The 21228-nt window shown below is 47.5% G+C and overlaps 1 protein-coding gene across 2 annotated transcripts; it reads left to right on the top strand.

Annotated features, from left to right (window-relative positions):
• Nucleotides 1–2694: 2694 nt before the first annotated feature.
• On the top strand, nt 2695–20568 carry LOC307086412 (junctophilin-1-like). Of its 2 annotated transcripts, none has more exons than XM_079751608.1 (7): nt 2695–3191; nt 9310–10069; nt 13222–13340; nt 15963–16280; nt 17604–18085; nt 18430–18526; nt 19498–20568. In XM_079751608.1, exons 1-6 carry the CDS (start codon nt 2813–2815, stop codon nt 18508–18510), a joined length of 2139 nt encoding a protein of 712 aa, XP_079607734.1. In that variant the 5' UTR covers nt 2695–2812; the 3' UTR covers nt 18511–18526; nt 19498–20568. The 2 variants fall into 2 exon arrangements, with proteins under 2 accessions (XP_079607734.1, XP_079607735.1); XM_079751609.1 differs by having other exon boundaries at nt 3043–3126.
• Nucleotides 20569–21228: the final 660 nt, after the last annotated feature.

The raw sequence follows: 21228 nt of genomic DNA, 5'->3' as shown, positions 1-21228 counted from the left end.
GTACACATCTTCCGCAGGTAAAACACAGTATATGCAAAACTTGGATTTCAGCATTATCAGTTATATTTATTTTTATCATCACAATGACATACAATAATCAAATATGATGCCTTTTCTACTTTCAACGTTTGACTCAGTACAAACTATTAAATCTTGACAAAATATATGCACAATAAAATAATCAGACCAGGGAAGTAGGCCAGAGGATACGGTAGGAAAGATTGATTTGTATTTATTTAATTTTTTTAATGTTTGTGTTCTATGTTTTTGTTGACACTTTCAAATTGTTTGCTGTAATTCTTAGTGTCTCAGAGAAACCATCATGCAAATTCATCAAATTGTTAGTTAATTGGTACCAAAAGCCGAAGTATTTTTCTCATGTGTCTGCCAATTAAAAATGTAACATGTTCGTTTGTCAGAGATAGCATGCAACCAAACTCACGCATACACATTTAATGGAAATCAATCAATCTACTAGTGTAGTTAATTTTATATGGTAACTGATTTTGCCACTGATGGGTCCTGGAGGCACCTGATGTAGAGTGGAAAGCAACTTTGTAAAGTTCAACAACAAAGTATTGAAACGTCAAATCCAAACGGCCCATTCTCAACATTCTGAATCTGATTGAATAGATTCAGTGCAAAAAGTATTATGATAATGTTGTGATATTAGCCGTCATATAATTCTACAACATCAAAATGTGCTTTGTCAAATATAATAAATTGTCAATTTGATGTATTAAACTTAAAAATTAGCACTATATATTTTCCAAGACTATAACTTGAAATATAGCACAACTCAATGACTTCTCCCATTCTGTGCGGCACGTCCATAGCCATGGAGCTGAGGGGGTGTTGGATTCATACACACATATATACACACACACACACACACACACACACACACACACACACCATGAAGAGCCTTCAGCACCATACTCTTTAAAAAGCGTTGGGGGGCTACTATTTGTGTGTGATGAGACAAACTATTTGAATGACAAATACTTTTTTTATTTGTTTTTTTGTATTTTATTGTCATAAAACAACCTCATTGGTGATCAAATCACTATTTTTTTCATAGTTTTCTTTCATCCCCTTTTCATTTTGTCATAACCCCTAGAGAGGATTATAATGCAACAATGTGGTGTATCTTTTGTTTGTACGACGATTCAATTCAATGTTCAACCATTCTACGTTAAACAACAACCCACCCGCTCACCCTAAATGAAAGTCTGAAAACACGTTGCGTTTCGCTGGTAAAGGCTTGTGTTGTCTCATTCCGCCATGGCTGCAGAGGGTGTCTTCAGCACATCACTGAATAGAACGCCATCATTGACTGTTATTGGCTCGAATTTGCTCATTTGCTGTATGCATTTTTCTTCTTCCCTTCTATTAATCCGTTGGGGAAAATGTCCCTCTGTTCAACTTAGACATTCTATTTGTTTATTATGGAGAAAGAAAATCACCACGCACTCAGTCCACTGAGGTGTCTTGCTCTCTCAGTTTGAAGCGATGGAAATATGTTGTGCAGCCTGTACCACTTGAATGCCATGTAACACCTTTTAACGTGTCAATCCTCTCATAAAAGTAACATGTGGGCACACATCTCATCTTCGCACTGTCATGCGGGTGTGCGCAGGAAGGTTTGAGGGCTACAGTGTTCGTAGAAGGGACCAGATGCTGATCCCCGATGTGTTCGTGTAATCAGGTGGACCTACTTTCCATATGAGACCCTATTAGTAGGCCTACTGTAGCAAAACTACTAAGTTCCCCACTTTCAAAGCCAAACTCCATTGATGCTTAGTAAATAACCAGTGCACTAGCCATGTTTGTGGCAGAGTTAAGGCTGCCTTATTCGATAGATTTTTTTACTTTTCTAGATGTATCTACTTTTTTCTAGATGTCTTGTTAATCAAAGACGTTAGCGTAGCAGGTGGTTGTTCGACCACTTCCAGCTTTTAGAGGTCCGATACCATCTCTTCAGCGAACATTGCCATGTTGCAAACCAAAGGCATGTTTTAGTGTTCCTCTCCCACTACATCGTCACTGAAGACAAAGCAGCAGCAGCGTCCCTGTGCTGCTGCTGTTGCTGCTCCGCATTTATTCACATCCTGTGAGATACACTTTTGTCCACATGGTGGTATCATCCTACAAGTTTAGCTTCATCTGATCACTTGATCTCTGATATATCACACGTTTGATTTTGTGTGTGTGCGCGCATGTTTGTGTGTGGTGTGTGCGCGCACGCGCGTGTGTGTGTGTGCGTGCGTGTTTTAAGTTGGCCTATTTACTTGACTACATTCCCTTCGCAGTCAAACGTTTAACGAAAACAAAAAGCAGAGCATCTTTGTTCGATGCAAAAACGAATCTCACATCATCCGTGTAATTGGTGGATAATACTTCCAACGCTGCCATCAAAATAACACAGTCGCACTACCCAATAACGGCTCACACGAGAGAACAGCGAAAGAGACGGATTGAAAAACAACGACTAGGGGAGCGGGAGTCATAAAACACTCACAAGTAACGCCACCCTGGCAGCAGTGGAGGCCGCCCTCTCCCTCCCACGTCCTGCTTTACCTAACAACCAGAGCAAGCAGCCATCCGAGGCGCTCGGCGATCATCATTTCACCCGGTGTATCCCCTCAAATCACCACCGCCTTCGCGAGCGAATCCGGGCACCCACTTGCCGCGCTTAACCTCCACATTTCGGCACCCCTAAAAAAAAAACCACCCCGTTCACACTGGCCTTACCAACCCGCCACCAGGAACTGCCGCGATTTTTATAATTCCCCCACCCTTGCTTTCCTGAATGACGGGCGGCCGGTTTGATTTTGACGATGGCGGTACATATTGCGGCGGTTGGGAGGACGGCAAAGCCCACGGACACGGTATCTGCACGGGACCCAAGGGTCAGGGCGAGTACGCGGGATCTTGGTCCAACGGGTTCGAGATAGTCGGCGTGTACACCTGGCCCAGCGGCAACGTCTACCACGGATACTGGGCGCAGGGGAAGCGCCATGGACTCGGCGTTGAGACGAAGGGGAGGTGGATTTACCGGGGGGAATGGACTCATGGACTGAAGGGTCGCTACGGCGTGAGGCAGAGTTTAAACACGCCGGCCAGGTACGAGGGGACGTGGAACAATGGTTTACAGGACGGATACGGCGTCGAAACGTACGGGGATGGAGGTGAGGCGGTGTCTGTCAGCAACAGTTGACTTTATGTGTGTGCATGTAGGCAGATGAGGCCTGTGGTTGTCTCTGAGAGGCATACATTTAAGGCAAAATATAAAGTTATAGTATTCGTTGTTGTTAGTATTATTATTATTATTATTATTATTATAAACCATTAATAGGGCAAAAACATAGCATGTAGGCAAATGGCAACAAGTGTCTCAGAACTCTTGAATGATACGTTTTGAGTGGGATTTCACGTTTGATGGTCACAAACAGTGCAATATCAGTGCACTGCAACAATCTATTCTTATGGACCTCCTACTTGATTTAATATCAGGGCCTAATGGGCAGAGCTGTTAGAGCGACCAGGGAAAGGGTTGTTATGCTGAACCTGCCTTATAACATCAATCCACTGACTATACGACAGCAATATGCCTATTATGGAAATTATGGCACAGCAACATCTTTGTGAAATAGGTCGAGTTAGGTTTCCTAGTACACTTCGAAATGAAAATGTCAGGTTAATTCATTTAGGTGTTTTATAGAATGCAAACCCTGTTCCCAATATGCATGGTAACTATTAATCCAGCAGGAAGGAAGTCAATTGGAGATCTAGCAAATATGTTGTCCTTAAATGTGTATGAGGAAGCGTCTGCATATTATTATGTCATCTATCCTCATCCATTTACTTGATTTTTTTTTTTTTTAACCTTTGGCCATAATCACTAGCCAACCAGGAACAAGGATTGGCAATATTTTTCACTGTATCTGCAGTGGAGAAAATACTTAACTTAACAGTAACTCAACGTCACGTATCTTATTTTATGGAAAACTTAATCAGTTGCTTAATCAGCTTGCCTAAACGCACACTGAATCGTTTACTGTTGTATGTTAAACCGTTTTGGATGTTCATATGAGAACATAAAGCCATCTGCTCTAAACAGCAGTGGTAGTAGTGAATGGAGGTAGATGGAAATAATAGTCTATTAGTTTATCAACAAAGCACCTTTTACTGAGGCTCAGGTTGGTTGAAAATGTATCGACATAGTTATAATCTCTCAACATAAATGGACAAACTAAAATCGAATGCAACTCGTGTAAGGTTGTATTCAAATGAAGGTTTACTACAGATGAACGGTTAATTCTTCTTAACCCTATTAAATCCCAATAGTGTGTGTTGTTATAATGAACAATAATATAGAATTATCTGCCATTCTTATTCCTTTTTTATTTCTTTACTTTAGTATACTCAGTGAGTCTGCTTGGATGCCTTCTCTACTAGGCTACTCTAAATGTATCTACTTCCTATCTTTATCGTTCTGTACCCCCCTCCCTTTCAATCGGTCTATTTTGGTCTCCTTCGTTGACCTTCTCTAAGTCTTTAGCTGTCTAGTCCGTCTTTCTATGTTTATGATGAGTGTATCATTTTCTATCAGGCAACCAAGCCATCAAACCATTGGCAAGTTAATTCCAGCACATTTATTGTACCTCATAAATAGAGCTCTCTTTTGTGCACACAATCAGTCCACATTGTTTCTGCCTGTCAAACCGGATTTGTTTAGTTACCCATCCATACATACATCCATCCAAGCATTTGTATATTCATCCGTCTAGCTGTCGTCCTTTCCGCTTGATTTATCAGGGTCATGGTGGCAACAGGGCCAGAAGGCCAGTCGCAGGCAAGCATCCCTTTCCATGTTCCCTGTAACTATTTAATCTTAACCATGTCGACCCCTCACAGGGATGGTGTCTTAAAGAACAGCCCACGCGGCCTTTTCAGGCTAAGTCAAGTGGCACAAGCCTTCTGTTGATCAAAGGGGATGGGGCTGAGATTGAAACGCTATAATTCAGTGTCATTTCTTAGGAATGCCATGGCCTTCTTCCAGCTATAGCTGAGTGTGAGGGGCTGTGAGAATATCTGTTTTTGCTAACTGTAGCGTCCTCTGTGCAAGACAATTTAGAATTGACGACCAATAAGGGTCTCTCGTCCAGGGTTGGTCCGGGCGATCCGCGTGCCCACAGCCTTATCACAGCTCCACCACTGGTTTAGGACACTTCAGAATGCTTGGCTTTCTCCCTTCCAATGGCAACGGGATGTCCGGAGTAGCACAGGGTACCACCGCAGCTTTGACAGACGAAAAGCTTTGATCAGAAGTTTAAGGAATGTAAACAGCCAAATCGCTGGCATTAGGTAGTAAAACATTTTGTTATTACTAACCTATTTATATGGGACAAACTGTTCCATATTCAATTGAAATCAATTTCATTCCACTGCAAATGCAAATCAGAATTTGAGACAACACATTAATTGCAGCAATCAGGGTCCCCCTCTCGGCCTATGATTGATTCTACGTCCGTCAGTCTTTCAATCTTTCAGTGCTGTCTGTTTGTGTTAACTCTGCCAAAGTGGAGCTACCACCAGTGGACCGCCACATGGTTCCAGCGTCACCAGGAGAGTTTACACCGGGTTATTAAGGCAGTCGATCTGGATTGAGTCCAGACCCAGTCAGTACATGACAACTGGTCTGTGTTCCAATCTCACCCAGGTATCACATCCCCCTGGTGATCAACTCAGAGAGGAAGTAGGACGCACGGGGGGTTGCAGTTCTTTGCATTGTATAACCTTTCGAAAGTGGTAACAATTGGCCCTTATAGGACTACCCTGGTTTTGTGCTGTGTTATACTTTAGTATATGATGAATTACACAGAGAGTAACAGACTCAACCATGTAGCAGGATGGGGCTAGCTGCTAGGGCATCCTGTGAATAAAGGATTGGACAGTGCATCTTGACTAGTACACCTTGATTGGACTAATCTTCTTCATTGGATAAGCTAGCCCGGAGTAAACAAGAGGGCTACATGGAGTCTTCTTCTACAGATACACAAGCACCAATTAGTTGTCATTGTTTGTTAAACTTGGTCAGCAGCCATTTTGACGTACCATGGCCATGGTCATTGAAACGTTCCCTATTCACTAAAATATCGGATATAACATTATAGTTATAACATAGTTCGATGTACATTGAATAAGTGAAGCACAATTCATTCTGGCTTTGATGATGAAGATGTACGATTGATCGTTCAAAGTTTCTAACAATTGTAGAATGTGGTCTGAATCCCCACCAGTGGGTTGATATGCAATGCTGCATTATGCGATAATCATGATCAGACCTGAATTTGTTTAAAATGCATTGAAGAAGGGTTCAAGTGTTGGTCACTAAAGATGCATTTCTCTGGTATAAGAGAGACAGGGGCAAGGACAGTGTAATGACATTTGATGATCACATCTATAGTAAGACCCAACTATTGTCCCTTCTGCAAGGATATAGGTAATAGGGAGCCATCTCAGGGGCCGTGCGTTAGGTCTGCCCTGAGAGGAAAATAGGAGGTTTTAAGGTTAGAATCGAATTTAAATATCAAGAGTCAACTTCCCTGTTTACGTGGGACAGACTATTACAGAGATAGAAGCTGCAAAAGGATGGAGTTTAACTTTTGGTATGGTTAAAGTAGAGAGGGTTAAGGAGTACTAATCATGCAGAGCTCGTAGGTAAGCAGGTTAGGAGGTGCTACTCACGTCGGGCTCACCAGGGATAAGCAGGATAAGCTGCTTATAAGTCTGGAGCCAATGTTAATGAGGGAGGAGAGTTTAGATCATAGGAAAGCTACAACTAACTATTTAACTAGTTGGGATTCATCAGCTGATTATTCATATTTTTAAAAGGTCGAGAATAAAAGTAAATGCCCATCAAGTTAATACTGAACAATGTGAACTTAGGTTTGATATTATAACTTGATAAATTGCAAATGATACTTAATTGATCATAATCAATTACATTTCCAATCTGCCTTATAAATCCAAAGAATGTCTACAGAGTGTCTGTCTTGGATGGCATTAGGATGAGCGCAGCAGCACAGTTTTGGAGATGATCTATATACAGTATGTCCCAATGTATGCAGAGGGTCTTAACACATTCATGTCTTCTTATGTAATGTGCTCTCATCACTTTGGACAAAAGAAAAATTGAGTTATTCAATCTTTGATTCTTTTTACATTTTTTATTATTCCTCCTGACAGATGTGCAGCTTGTCAGAATCAACAGCGTAACATAGCCGTGCAAAGGCGACATACGGCGGTATGTTGCAGCATTGAGCAAATAATGAACATCCCACTAAAGCGGTCTAAGGAGGGGACATTTGGTTCCAGATGGGAATCGATGGTTAATAAAGCCCTTCTCACCCTCTCTATCACCATGGCAGCTCTGGGCTCTCCTCCCATTCAGGGGGATTGGACTCCAAGGGGGAACTTTAAATCTTTTCCCACCTGATATTTACACAAATGTTGTGACTATCAGCCAGAGGATTCTTAATACCTAAGGAGAAGGTAAGGAGAAACCTAAGTCCATTTGAGCACAAGTAAACAAAGTGTGCAACTCCATATATATGGTTATGGACCACTAGTGTATTTCATGAAACCCAGAGCCTGGAGGTACACCTAAATATAGCCTCCATGTTGGTGGTCTGTGCTTTGGGTGGCAGAAAAGTCCAATCTTAAGGCTATAAGGTTTTTGCACTTGACATGCACACTCATGTCTTATAACATGCATTAAAACGACCGCTTATATGATAATGCACTGCCCTTTATGCTTTATTTGTGTTCCAAACAATTCCAAACAACTGAATGTTAACAAGTAAATAATTTGAGTGTAATCACTGTTTTACTTTTTTGATTGAAAAAGAATAGCAATAATTTCCTCTTCTCTTCACCATGAGCCATATTCTAATGGTTAATCCAGGTTCCATCTCTTCAGTCGGACTGGAGGCTCATTTCACATAGCAAGATGGCTGCTGGAGTTATGTTTGGCCTACAGGCAGACTTCCCAGTGTCTCGAGTTACTTCCATCTTTTAAAATAGCATATTCTAGCTGCAGGCTGATGCTGTTAGGGCCATAACACGGTGCCACGAGGAGCCACCTGTTCCGTCGAGTACCGGCCCGCAGAACACCCTGTTATTTCAGCTCAGCACCATGGGTATTGCCTAGTTAAAAAATCGCTTTGACCAAAGTATCTGTTTATCACTCTACTATCTTTCTACTTTGCCTCAATCAACTTAAACTGTGCTGTACCCCAATGAATGCTTTTTAATCTCAGTGCTGCCGTTGATATATTGAGTTATTGGATTACATATTTTTTGATTATATTTTCAACCACAGTTACCTACTGTAATCAGCAGGAAGTAATCAAAATGAGTTATTATAATTGCCTTGCCAGTTCTTTTATCTTTATACCCATATCAGAACAGTACACATTCGATCCCTTCCTGTTTGATGCTAGCTCTTTGGTCTGATATGCACAGATCTTCAGAGAGTTGTTCATGTAAATATTGACCCAGCCATTTATGTTCGCCATCCAAAAACCAAACACAGTTTCAAAGTCAATACACGCCCAACACTGTATAGTGAGCTGTCATTCAACTGACATGAGGGTAAGCCCTTTGAACTGGTTGCATATGCCAGCGCATCTTTTTGTTCCTTTAACCCATATCAGAGGCGAATTAAACATCTAAACGTTGATAACGTATAAACGTTGTGTGTCCCTTTCTACCATTTATTCTTGCTGTTTGTTTTTGGTTATTATAGTGAATGTGCTCTGAGCATTAATTAAGTGTAGCCATCGGTCACTACTCTCTTTTTGCATGCTCCGGCTGCACCCATCTAGTCCTAATTGGAGTAAGTGTTCAGATTAAACACTTACATTTTTAGAGTGGGGGGATGTTGCTCGTTAGTCAGCGTCCCAAGGTCTGTCAGAATGCTCCTATTCACACAGTGGGAATTCCCTCTCAGTAGCCATCTATCAGAACCGGTATTTTTGTATCTCTGTATTTTGTATCAAATTGATTTACCAAAATCAATTGGTTTATTATATTATTAGGATTGTACTCCAATAGCTGATATAAAAAAAAAGAAAAAGATGTACACATGAAGAGTTTGACTAAACCCAAACCGATGAAATGTTGACATACAAATGATTGATCAGACTAACGATAATCATGATTGAAGCGCACTTCATCCGCGTGTGTGTGTACTGAACGGGGTCTTCACCACCTGCTGTGGCCGCTCCTTCCCCCCCGCAGGAACCTACCAGGGCCAGTGGACGGGCGGGATGCGCCACGGCTACGGCGTGCGCCAGAGCGTGCCGTACGGCATGGCCACGGTCATCCGCTCGCCGCTGCGCACCTCGCTGGCCTCCCTGCGTAGCCAGCAGAGCAACGGCACCGTGCTGCTCGACAGCGCCTCCGACGGCCCCACCGGCACGCGCGGCGGCTTCGTGCTCAACTTCCACTCGGACGGCGAGGGCGGCGACCGCAAGAAGGGCCTCTTCCGCCGCGGCTCCATCTTCGGCAGCCTGCAGCGGCTCCGCAAGTCGGACTCGCGCTCGTCCATCTCCAGCAAGCGCAGCTCGGCGCACAGCGAGACCACCATGAGCCGCATCAGCTCCAGCGACGCCAACTCCACCGTCAGCTTCGGGGACGGCGACGCCGGCGACGACTACCTGCCTCTGGAGGACCACGTGGACGCCACCACCACCGAGTCGTACATGGGCGAGTGGAAGAACGACAAGCGCAACGGCTTCGGCGTGTCGGAGCGCTCCAACGGCATGAAGTACGAGGGCGAGTGGCTGAACAACAAGCGGCACGGCTACGGCTGCACCCTCTTCCCCGAGGGCCACAAGGAGGAGGGCAAGTACAAGAACAATGTGCTGGCGCGCGGCATCCGGAAGCAGCTCATCCCCATGAAGAACGCCAAGACAAAACAGAAGGTGGACCGCGCCGTGGAGGGCGCCATCCGCGCCGCCGCCATCGCGCGGACGAAAGTGGAGATCGCCACGTCCAGGTAAAAACAACGCCGGTGTTGGAGTGTTTGATGTTGGTTGGTTGACCCCTCTGCAGGCTGCCGTGCAGACACTCCTCTGTTTTCAGGTCGCCCCGCTCTCCAGCGCTGCGTTTACACCGACAGGTTGGTGCGTTGGGCAGCAGAGGATTGGTTTGGTTGGGTGATGATGATGCGGCGCTGTGCCAGACAGCTGCACTAACCTATGGGACGGAGTTCAGCGACGCCGTGAACGCACAACGCCCACCCAACCATGTTCCAGCATTGAAGTGACTCAACGGAACGGCCCAATGACCCTCTATAAATAATCAAACTTTGGTTTTATGCCGCTAGTTTGTGTGCCTGTCTAGGTTCAGCTGCCAGTCTAGGTTTGTCTGTTCCAGGTCTTTAGTTAGTTGACCTGATTATTTTTTATCTGCATGGTATAATGGTTTCAGATGTAAGCGCTGCCTCAGTTAAGACAAACATTGGTTGGGTCAGGCTCTAGCTTGGGGTCTGCAGTGTGGGAGGCATAGACCCTATTCTGAAATGGTCCGTCCTTCAGATGTTCAACCCTGAGATAAGGGCTTTTAACCACCCAGAAGGGGGACATCAAAAAGGCTTCTACCGCAATGCAATTAGGCCTGTTATCCATTCAAACTCACCACTCTATCACATGGTATCCATGTTTGAACCTAGCAAGACGTACCAGGTTTACCCCTCATAAACATAAGTTCAGCTCTTAGGACTGGATCACAATCACTTATAGTAAATGCCCCATTCTCGATGTCTTGATTGGGGGTAGGGGTTATCACTTCATGGTAGATTTAAATGTTTTACATCTCCTCAATGAACTACAGACGTTCATCCTCCAGACTCAATACAGATAAAATGCCTCAAAAACACAGCTGTTTCTAGTTGTTACTTTAAGGAAGGTCTGTGATAGCCTATATCCGTATGGATACATGCAAGGCCAGCAAGCCTACGCTCTTTGATAAGAATGCATGGGCCTACAATGATATGGGAGTGTTAGATTCTGGGTATTACACCACAATAACCTGGTTCTAATAAAATGCATATTTAGGTTTCATCTGGGGGCAATTGAAGCTGATAGTCAATAGTAGGAGCATCATGTAGAATGATAGATGTGGCAAGTGCTGAGTACAGACACCTAATCACATGACATCGTTCAGCCCTCCCATTGGATAAATCTCCCTGAATGATTAATAAACCAGACCTCCTATGCCAACGCTATTTTTTGATATGAAACACTGTACCTAATGTTTATCGAGTCGAGTACACAGTGTCCTAGTAACGGGGACGAGGTGGGCCGTCTTCCTCAATAGATCTAATGTGTTGTCGTTACTTTGCCACTGAAAGCCGGTTCTGTGCCAATGAGTCGGCCCGCCTCCTCTCTGTTAACCTCTGCTGGGAACAGGAGCCTCACTCCGTCTCAGCCTCTCTCCGCCTCGGGTCGACCCCAGCCTCCTGCCGCAGGCGTCACGGGGAGCGCTGCCTGCTCTGTGCTCTGCCTGCTCGGTCCGTCTTGTGTGCACGACATGAAGCCGCCTACCAAGAATCCTCCCACAATGCACCTGGTCCCACATCCCCTTAGAGTTTGTTACGGGACTTCCCCCACCACCCCCTACACTCACACATACACACGCACACATACACAGACGCGCACACACACACACGCGCACACACACACAGGACACACCATTCTCTGATTAGCACCACTGCCAACCGTAGACGGTTCTGTCAGTGCTTCCACGGTTGCCATGCCGTCAATGTTTGGTTGGAGCCGCGTCCCCGTACCCATGTGGTCCCGGGGCCGAGGTGTTGTCCACGGACGTCATCATGACATCTGAAAGAGAGAGCACACCGACCACAACATCTGACGCAGCCCATTGACGTAGGACCGCCATCGGACACCTGAGCCTGGCGACCCCCCACCCGTTGGCAGAATGAGTTACTTTCCACCCCTTTCAGGCCAGGGGCCACCTCAGGAAGGGGTCCTGGGGGTGTTTACCCCGTTTGACCCCTGCTTGTCCTCTCCTTGCCAAATAAGTTAGTGGCGGTTATTAGTTTGTTCCTACCAGGAGCCAGGGGCGTCATCGGTTAGAGCGGGTTAACCCGGCCGCTGCCGTAACCAATGGGCCTGGCTCTTGTTGTGGACAATGTGTGACATGTGGGGATGAAAGCCAAGGGGCCATCTTAAAGGTCTCGCCCTGCCTCCATTCGGACATGACCTGCTCAGCTCCAGCTCTACACAGCGGCTCTATCACATCGGGTCCTTAAAGGAGGGGCTTTTTTAGGTTGTTGCGTTTGGAAGTGTTATTCCTGTGATGATAACGGGTGGGTGGACAGAAATGACATGTCTGGGATGATGTTCAGTGTTTGTGGGGTGGGGGGGTGAGGATAGTATGTCTTGCTGAGGGCCAAAGCAGCATGTCAGATACGTGTGAGTGTGTTCTTATTGGAGGTCAATTCTATGTCCATGTTTCTGGATGGGCGGAGGCACACACCTGATGCAGCATGAAAGGCTTTGTATTTCTTAAAGGTCTTGTTCTTAGGCAACTTTGAGATTATAAGAGATGATATATTGTCATCATAACGTCCACTAAGTAAGCCTGAGGAAGAGGCTTACAAGAGGAAGGACAAAAGCTGTGGGCGGACAAAATAGGCCTCCATAGTTTCTTGGCAGGAAAAGTGTGTGTGAGTTTGTGTGTATTTGTGTGTGTGTGTGTGTGTGTGTGTGCGCGCGGGTGTTGTGTGTTGATGATTTTGCAAAATCCAACTAAATCTACCAATAAATCAGTAGTCAGCCCATTATGAAATTATAATGACCTCAACCAATCTTAACATTGGAAGTGATAAATATGAGTTATCACAGTCCCCACCAATCTTCAGTCCTTGTTGGGGATGCCCATTAACAAGAAGGCTGTTTATAGTTGTTGTCCCTGATTGATTCTAAATGGATGTTCATGTGAAATAAGAACATGGGAGATGAGTGCATGATTCACTAACAACCACATTAAACACACACAGGCTATGCAGTCACTCTCTGTTTGGGATGGTTTGAGTTCCTGCTGGGCTACAGAAGCGGCTCCAGACATGGCAGTGGATCCACTCAGGATCAACATGTCTCCCTTTGTGTTCTGCGTCTTCCTCAGGACGGCCCACGCCCGGGCCAAGGGGGAGAACGCCGACCACGCCGGGCAGTCCGCCGGCCAGGACTCAGACATCGCCAGAACAGTGGCCAGAGAGCTCTCCCCGAGCTTCCACCAGCCAGGTACAAGGCTCACACCTGTAGCAGGCTCACACCTGTAGCAGGCTCAGACCTGTGGCAGGCTCACACCTGTAGCAGGCTCAAATCTGGAGCAGGCTCACACCTGTAGCAGGCTCACACCTGGAGCAGGCTCACACCTGTGGCAGGCTCACACCTGGAGCAGGCTCAGACCTCTGGCAGGCTCACACCTGGAGCAGGCTCACACCTGTAACAGGCTCACACCTGTAGCAGGCTCAAATCTGGAGCAGGCTCACACCTGTAGCAGGCTCACACCTGGAGCAGGCTCACACCTGTGGCAGGCTCACACCTGTAGCAGGCTCAGACCTGTGGCAGGCTCACACCTGGAGCAGGCTCACACCTGTAGCAGGCTCACACCTGTAGCAGGCTCAAATCTGGAGCAGGCTCACACCTGTGGCAGGCTCACATCTGAAGCAGGCTCACACCTGGAGCAGGCTCACACCTGTAGCAGGCTCACACCTGTAACAGGCTCACACCTGTAGCAGGCTCAAATCTGGAGCAGGCTCACACCTGTGGCATGCTCACATCTGGAGCAGGCTCTCCTGAGTCCGCTCCAACGATGTCTCTGTAGGACCGGTAAAGGTCTTGCTTTGACCCAAGCATCCTGGACACCACAGAGACTCTGAATAGCCTGAGCAGAGGCAATTCTGTGTCTTTAAACTAGTTTGATATGGATATGAAGGATCATACTTTACTGTAGTGTAGCATTATATAATGGTATATTACCACTACTACTATAACTATTGTTATTACTGCCACTACTACTACTGCTATTGATTAGGAGGATGATGGTGGTGATGATGATCAGGTCAAGTGTTTTGTCTGGGAGCCACATACATGGTGCAATTCTCAGTGCCTACCAAACAGGTTGCAGATGGATTCAAGAGGCAATGCCAAAGGAGAATGGCTACAATAAAAAAAGGAATAATAGTGGTATTCAATGCACGTCACTCTGTTCACAGTGTTAATAAATCAAAATCATAATTTTGACTATGGTAAGTAATGGCATATGTGTGTATGTCAAAACTACACATAACTCCCTTATGATGCATATATTAGGAGCTGTGTGTCCTTACAATAAACTAAATACGTAGTAACACTTTGAAAGGCCAACCCTTATGTCGCTACAAATCTGGAACCCCTTTCCCAATTTGGGCCGTCCTGTTATAGAGCTGGAGGGCCGGGCGTCGGTGCGGACACTCGATCGACCTGAGATCACTTTTCTCCAAAAGGGGTCCCATGGAGGCACAGCTCCCACTACCACCGTGGAGCCACTGTGTTGGCTTGCGTTGGGGCTTGCGTTGGGGGGTTGCGTTTGGTTCCTCAGGGCGTCAGCGACCCCGGTTGCGGGCGCAATACCCGGCTATCGTTCCTAACCCTAGCAGATCAGTCAGACTGCTTTTCAATGCGGCCCCACAGACTTCTGCTCCCCTCTGAGTGTTAGCTGGGAGGCTAATGCAGACAGGCTGAGCACCCAGGGTGCCGGAGGGCAGGTAACGGCTAGGGTTACCGCCCAGGCCAAAACCGTCAGGCTGCCTGAAGATGAGATGAGGAATTTGGATCAGGTTTAATCACACTTAACTTAAGTCAATGTCAGCTTCAAATGACTACCGCAAACTATGAATAGATGTGTCGAGTAACAATGAGCGCCGGAGGGGAAATCCAGTGCATACATGTTACCTGACGGGGCCACTTTAAGTTCACCCCAGGGCCAATATCCCATCAAAATAATAGCAAGGACAAAACATAAATATATATATTAATATTGAATGTGTTCCTATGGAACACACCAGTGCAGTAACATCGTCACAGCCTTGGCCCCCACGGAGCTCTGTCTGCGGTAAACAGAGTTCAACTGCAGAGGATGTGTGGGGAATAATCTGCAATTTAGTGTGAATTGATTTAGTTTAGTAATCTAAAACTCCATTTTCTGGTTTCTGGCCCAGGCTCTGTGCCGTCTCCCCCCAGAAGTTCTGCTCTAGCATAGTCGATCGGCTGCGTCAGAGATTAGGGTTAGGATAAGGATCTTCCATTATTAGATATGATAACACGGCCCTTCTCAATGCTGTGGAACGCTCCGTTCACTTGCATGGGCCTTCCCAACTTCCGGCTGGGAAATCCTTTTTCGATAATTGACCGTTGCTAAGCGTATAATGACCACTGTCAAGGAAAGTGAATTTTTTGCGTCTGATTCACGCCTTTGGTAGCACTCTGCAAGTAGTCCGCTAACTTATCAACCCCAGTGTATTCGGTTGCTAAGCGATGTCAATGTCTTTGGCGGACCATTTCTCTGCTGATCAACACTACGAATGGTAATTGTAAAATGACATACCGTGTGAAGTTATTTTTTCGCTTTGGCAAGTAGCCATGTAATAAGCGGGATAATGTATAGAACGTCGACGGTCATAAAATAAGCCCCTTCAGGGCGAAGCAAGACCTGTTCGCCCTGTCGGGGCTTGTTTCCCCGATAATGGCCGGCGTTCTGTACATCATCCCTTGCTGAAGTGCATGCGGTGACAGGATGTTACAGTGCTTGTTACGAGTGTGGTCACACCGTCGTGTAAAATGCAATTCTTATTCTGATCATCATCACCCCCTCCACCTCAGGCCCCGACTACATCCGCATGAAGTACAACGAGCCGCTGGAGGTGACAGAGGCCCCCGTGGAGGAGAAGAAGGAGAAGTCGTCCTCCCCCCACTTCTACCGGAAGGGCACCACGCCCGATCCCTCCCCCAGCGCGAGCCCCTCCGCCAGCCCTGCTCCGTCCCCGTCCACCCCCACCAAGAGTACCAACACCCCCACCAAGAGCACCAACACCCCCACCAAGAGCACCAACACCCCCACCAAGAGCCCCAACACCCCCCCCCTGGTAAAGAGCGCGGCTAGAGAGAGCAATGCGTCCGCGGCAGGCAGCATACCTGCAGGTGAGCATGGCAACGGGGAGGGGGGGCTCTGTCAGCCACAGGACGTCCCCCTGGTAGAGGAACCCATCGCTGAAGTTAGTTTGCTTTGGGCGGGGGGGGGGGGGGGGCTTGAACCAAGCATACTCTTCAAACGCATCATCACACAACGATAACGGGACCGTAAAGGGCTGGTTGGGGTCCCGCGTTCACGCAGCGCAAAGGGGTCACGGACCCCTCACGTCCTCGCGGGCCCTCCTTGCGTCCGGCCCTCGGGGCAGACGCAAGGAGGGCCTCCCAAAGATTGTAACCTTCCGTCGAGGCGACGCAGCAGCAAGGGCTGTGATTGGTCCGCTCACTAAAATCCCGACGCAGGACCGTCGAAGCGTCTGCGGGGTCCTTGCGTTGCGTGAACATGGGACAATAATCAGCCCTTTACTGTTGACCATACAGCAGCAATACAGCCTACACCATGCAACACTGCCGGACAGTAGCGGACAATACATCTAATGTTCCAAAGCAGAACACGATAGTGACAGGGGCAGCGAGCCCTGCTGCACCTCAGGGGGCTCTATCAGGGTGCCGTATCAGGGTGCTGTATCAGGGGGCTGTATCAGGGGGCTGTATCAGGGGGCTGTATCAGGGGGCTGTATCAGGGTGCTGTATCAGGGTGCCGTATCAGGGGGCTGTATCAGGGTGCTGTATCAGGGTGCTGTATCAGGGGGCTGTATCAGGGTGCTGTATCAGGGTGCTGTATGAGGGGGCTGTATCAGGGTGCTGTATCAGGGTGCTGTACCTGCGCCCAGACGGCAGGACGGTGAGCTGATGGCTGAATGGGGGGTGATGTCCTGTGCTGTTGTATTTGCAGTGCTTGTGATGGCCTTCCAGTTGGGCTTTGGGGGGGGGGGCCTTATTAACTTGGCAGCCGTGTTATTTGTAGTGGCGGGGAGTTTGACCCGGTTTGTGACTGGGAGCATGTTAAAGAAACCAGTGGAGCAGTAGAGTGGAGCATTAGAGAAGGATGGGTTGGACAATAGTTTGGAACAGCAGTCGGAGGAGACGGGGGGCGGGGGGGGACATAGAGTCCTTTGAGTTTGCGAATGGCTTTTAGGCTTTGATGGCTCCTGTTCTGAATGGCCTTTGTGAAATCGTTTGCTCTGGATGGGGTACTTCCTGTCATCGTGTGCTGTCAAATGATAAATAATGTGTTAGGCATCCAGGCTCGCCTCGTCCGGTCTTGTTTGTTGTGGCTTAAAAGCAGCGTTGTCATTGCCATTGTTCCCTTACTGTACAACATGTTGTCACATGTCATATTCTGTATCATCCTCTCCCTCTGTGAATGCGTAGTCAAGGCAACGTCAAATCCCCCGGCAGCCTCGCAGGAAGTGAGGCAGAAAGAAGCCCTCCCTCCCGCCAGACCCGCCCCTTCCCCCGCCCGCGCCGTCACCACCAGCGCCGTCACCAGTAACCACGGCAGCAACGGCCAGATCCACTCCCACTTCCACGGCTACCACGTCAAGGCCGACATCAAGCTGCCCCCGCCAGACGACTCTCAGCTGGAGCTGGAGGACGACTTCCACCCCTCCAGCCTGGCCCAGCTGTCCCCCCTCCCCAAGCAGTACCGGCCCCCCAGCGAGGCCCCCGTGCTGGCCCTGGCCGCGGCCCCCCTGCCGGCGGCCGGGGCCCCGCCGGCCAGTAAAGAGGTCATCCAGCCCAAAGCCCCAGAGACGCCCCGACCGAAGAGGCAGGATTCACACAAACCAAAGAGCCTCGCCGAAACCAAGAAGGCCAGTCTGGACATGAGCACGGAGATCATAGAGGAGGAGTCGGTAAGTGTGCGTCCCCAGGAAAAACGCACAGTCAACCGCTATCTGCCAGACATGTTAATAACATGTCTGGCAGATGAATGATGTGGTCTATGGTCTTCGTGTGAATGATTCGAGACCCCGGATGATGCTCTACCAACCGCAATCATTCACACCATTAAGTTAGGTTAATAATGTAAGTTAGAAGTACTGGTGGTTGGAAAAGCGTGTTCAGGTAAAGGGCACCCCCTTTAAATGACTTGACTCAATATTTGTTAATAATTAATAATGATACTAGTGTTGATCGGTGCGTTGTTTGTGTTGGTTTCTTCTTTTGCTGATTGTGTATTCTCTTGTCTTCCTTGCAGGGCCCAAATTCAATCTTGGTGGCTCTTGTCATGCTGATAAATGTTGGTCTTGCCATAATTTTCGTCCATTTCCTCACCTGACCAAGTCTGAATTCAGGTAGGTCAAACTACAACTTTTACAACAAACTACAACAAACTACTACTTTTTTTTTACAAGTACTTTGATTTGGGTACTTGCCGATACTGAGTACCGATTTGAGTACCTAATAATACCAAGACAGTTTAAAGAGCCAGTGAACCCACTGTTTCAGCTGTATTTCGAACAAAAAAAAATCGTTTTCACCTTAGCAGTATGCAATAAGTTTCCGAAAAGCAAAACTTTCTATTGGACGCCGAGTATGAGTACATTAGCACAGTATCGGGCCCGAGACCAAGTACTGGTATCGGTATCGGTATCGGTGCATCCATAAACATGGATCATCCTTTTACTGCAAAACAAATGATTATGAAGTTAAAATACATTTGGAAATGGATATACCCCATTAGATACACACCATATATACAAACCTAAATTTGCTGTCAATCTATCTATGTCATAATTGGGGGGTGCAATTTTTAGTTTTTGACAAAGCCAAAAAATAGTATGTTACAATGTAACACACTATTTTTGTGGTACCATATTACTGCGAACACCCATTACTGGGGGGCCGTGCACCATACCTAGAAGGTGCTTGGTAACCACAGACCCCCAGGTTACACCCAGGAATGTTCTCAACCTTCAGCTCAAGCAAAACATTACCATTGTGAAGGTCACGGATGTCGGATGTCAAGGCCCCGATATAATCGGGGAATCGCCGTCAGAACGTTGGCTGTGGCCAAACCGCTGTGGATCTCAGCGGTTTGGCCACAGCCTAAGTGACGACGCCGATCAAGGTACACTGTAGTCACGGCGATAGGCGGGCTGTCCGGTCAGCGACCCGCGGTTGGGTTTTGTCAGTAGCACTCGGGGCCTTGACTCCTTTCACCCTGGGAGTCGACCTGAACGATCGTTCCGGTGAACATGCACTGATGGTGGTGAGGTCTTCCTCTCCCCCGCTAACCCTCGCTGTCTGACACCCCCCCCCGCAGTGGGCTCCTCAGAACGAGTCGCCCTCGGCCTGCCTCCCAACTGCTCCTTTCCCTCGCCCCCGCCGGTGAGGACATAACGAAACACACGGCGCCATAAGGGAACGGCAAACACCCGCAACGTCAACCGAGGAAGACTGGGACTGGATCGACCGATGAGGGAGGAATGAAGAAGTTTGTTCGAGGGAAAAGATCTTAAGAGGGCCGACTAGCACGAGAGAGAGAGAGAGAGAGAGAGAGAGAGAGAGAGAGAGAGAGAGAGAGAGAGAGAGAGAGAGAGAGAGAGAGAGAGAGAGAGAGAGAGAGAGAGAGAGAGGGGGAGAGAGAGAGAACGTGAAACCATGGAAGTGGTATGGGGGGATTTGGGCCAGATGCTTTGTCTGTCCGTCTGTCTGTCTGTCTGTCTCTCTGTCTGTCTGTCTTTCTGACTGACTGGCCGACTGTCTAACTTTGGTGCCTTGGGTCGTCCCGATTGGACCGGCGCTGATCCTTGACACCTCTTTGAGGGTGCTGTGAAAGATGAAGCCGAGATGCAAGAGAGGGTTGAGAAGAAGTGGCGTTGAGGGCTTGGGGTGAGGAAGGCCATTAAGAGAAAGGTAACATAAACATGCTGATTCAAGCAGTGGCCGCTAAAGAGCACTGCCTCTCCAAATGCCTATGATGATGGATACTCTGTCAGGGTTACAAGGAAAGCAAAGAAGGAAGGAAGGAAGGGGGCTTGTGTCTGTGTGTGTGTGTGTGTGTGTGTGTGTGTGTTTTTGTGTGTGTGTGTCTGTGTGTGTGTGTGTATGCTTGTGTGTGGTATGTGTGTGTGTTTGTGTCTTTGTCTCTGTCTTTGTCTGTGTACATGCCTCTGTGTACATGCGTGTGTGTCCGTGTGTGTGCATAGGTGCGCGCATGTGTGTGTGTGTGTGTGTGTACATGCGTGTGTTTGTGTCTGTGTGTGTGTGTGTGTGTGTGTGTGTGTGTGTGTGTGTGTGTGAGTGTGTGTGAGAGCGAGGGCAGAATGTTCGGAGATGCACTTTCAGCTGACGGACGCCAACAGCTGCCTTACTATTTTACAAACTGACGTGTTCCGCGATGAGGAGTGCCAAAATAGGCGTGGGGGAAGGGGGGGGAATGGGGTGGGGGTCAGGGAGGGGGGCTAGGGGTTGGATAGGGAGGTGGGGGGGGGGGGGGGGGGGGGTGTTGGGAGTGTACTGCCTGGAAAGGAATTCAGGTCTTGACGTCGGAGGACTTTGTGTCACTATGGCCAGCGGGAGTGCCTCCGTAATTCACCGGTTTGCTCGTCCACATGTCTCTATCCCACGGGGGCCACGTTAGCAGCTCTACCAAGCGTTTGGTAACGTCTCCCCCACAGCCACAAGAGATCGGAAAGTGTTCAAAATTTTGTATTTGATATATATATTTGTACGATAACTCATATTTGATTGAGGGGGTTTTTGGAAGCGAATTCTCTTCTGGGTGAATGTAATGTCCTCGGCCGCGCTGTGTCATTACTCCCCTGCGCTGATACAACTCAGTGCGGATGTGAACACACTGAGGAAACAGCGCGGTTACACTTTAAACTTTACCCTCGTAGGCCCGCATGTACGGTAAAGTTACACGGTGCAACACGATACAAAGAAATCATACTATTTTTGATACTAACCCTAACATGATACAGTATGCAATTCACCAAGGGAGAATATATATAGGTCTAAAATAAATAGCCCATGCAATGCAGATAGATAA

The sequence above is a fragment of the Pollachius pollachius genome (genome assembly GCF_949987615.1).
Source record: "Pollachius pollachius genome assembly, chromosome: 14".
Lineage (NCBI taxonomy): Eukaryota > Metazoa > Chordata > Actinopteri > Gadiformes > Gadidae > Pollachius > Pollachius pollachius.
Note: the sequence above shows the minus strand (reverse complement) of the source record. Positions and strands in the feature narration are given on the sequence as shown.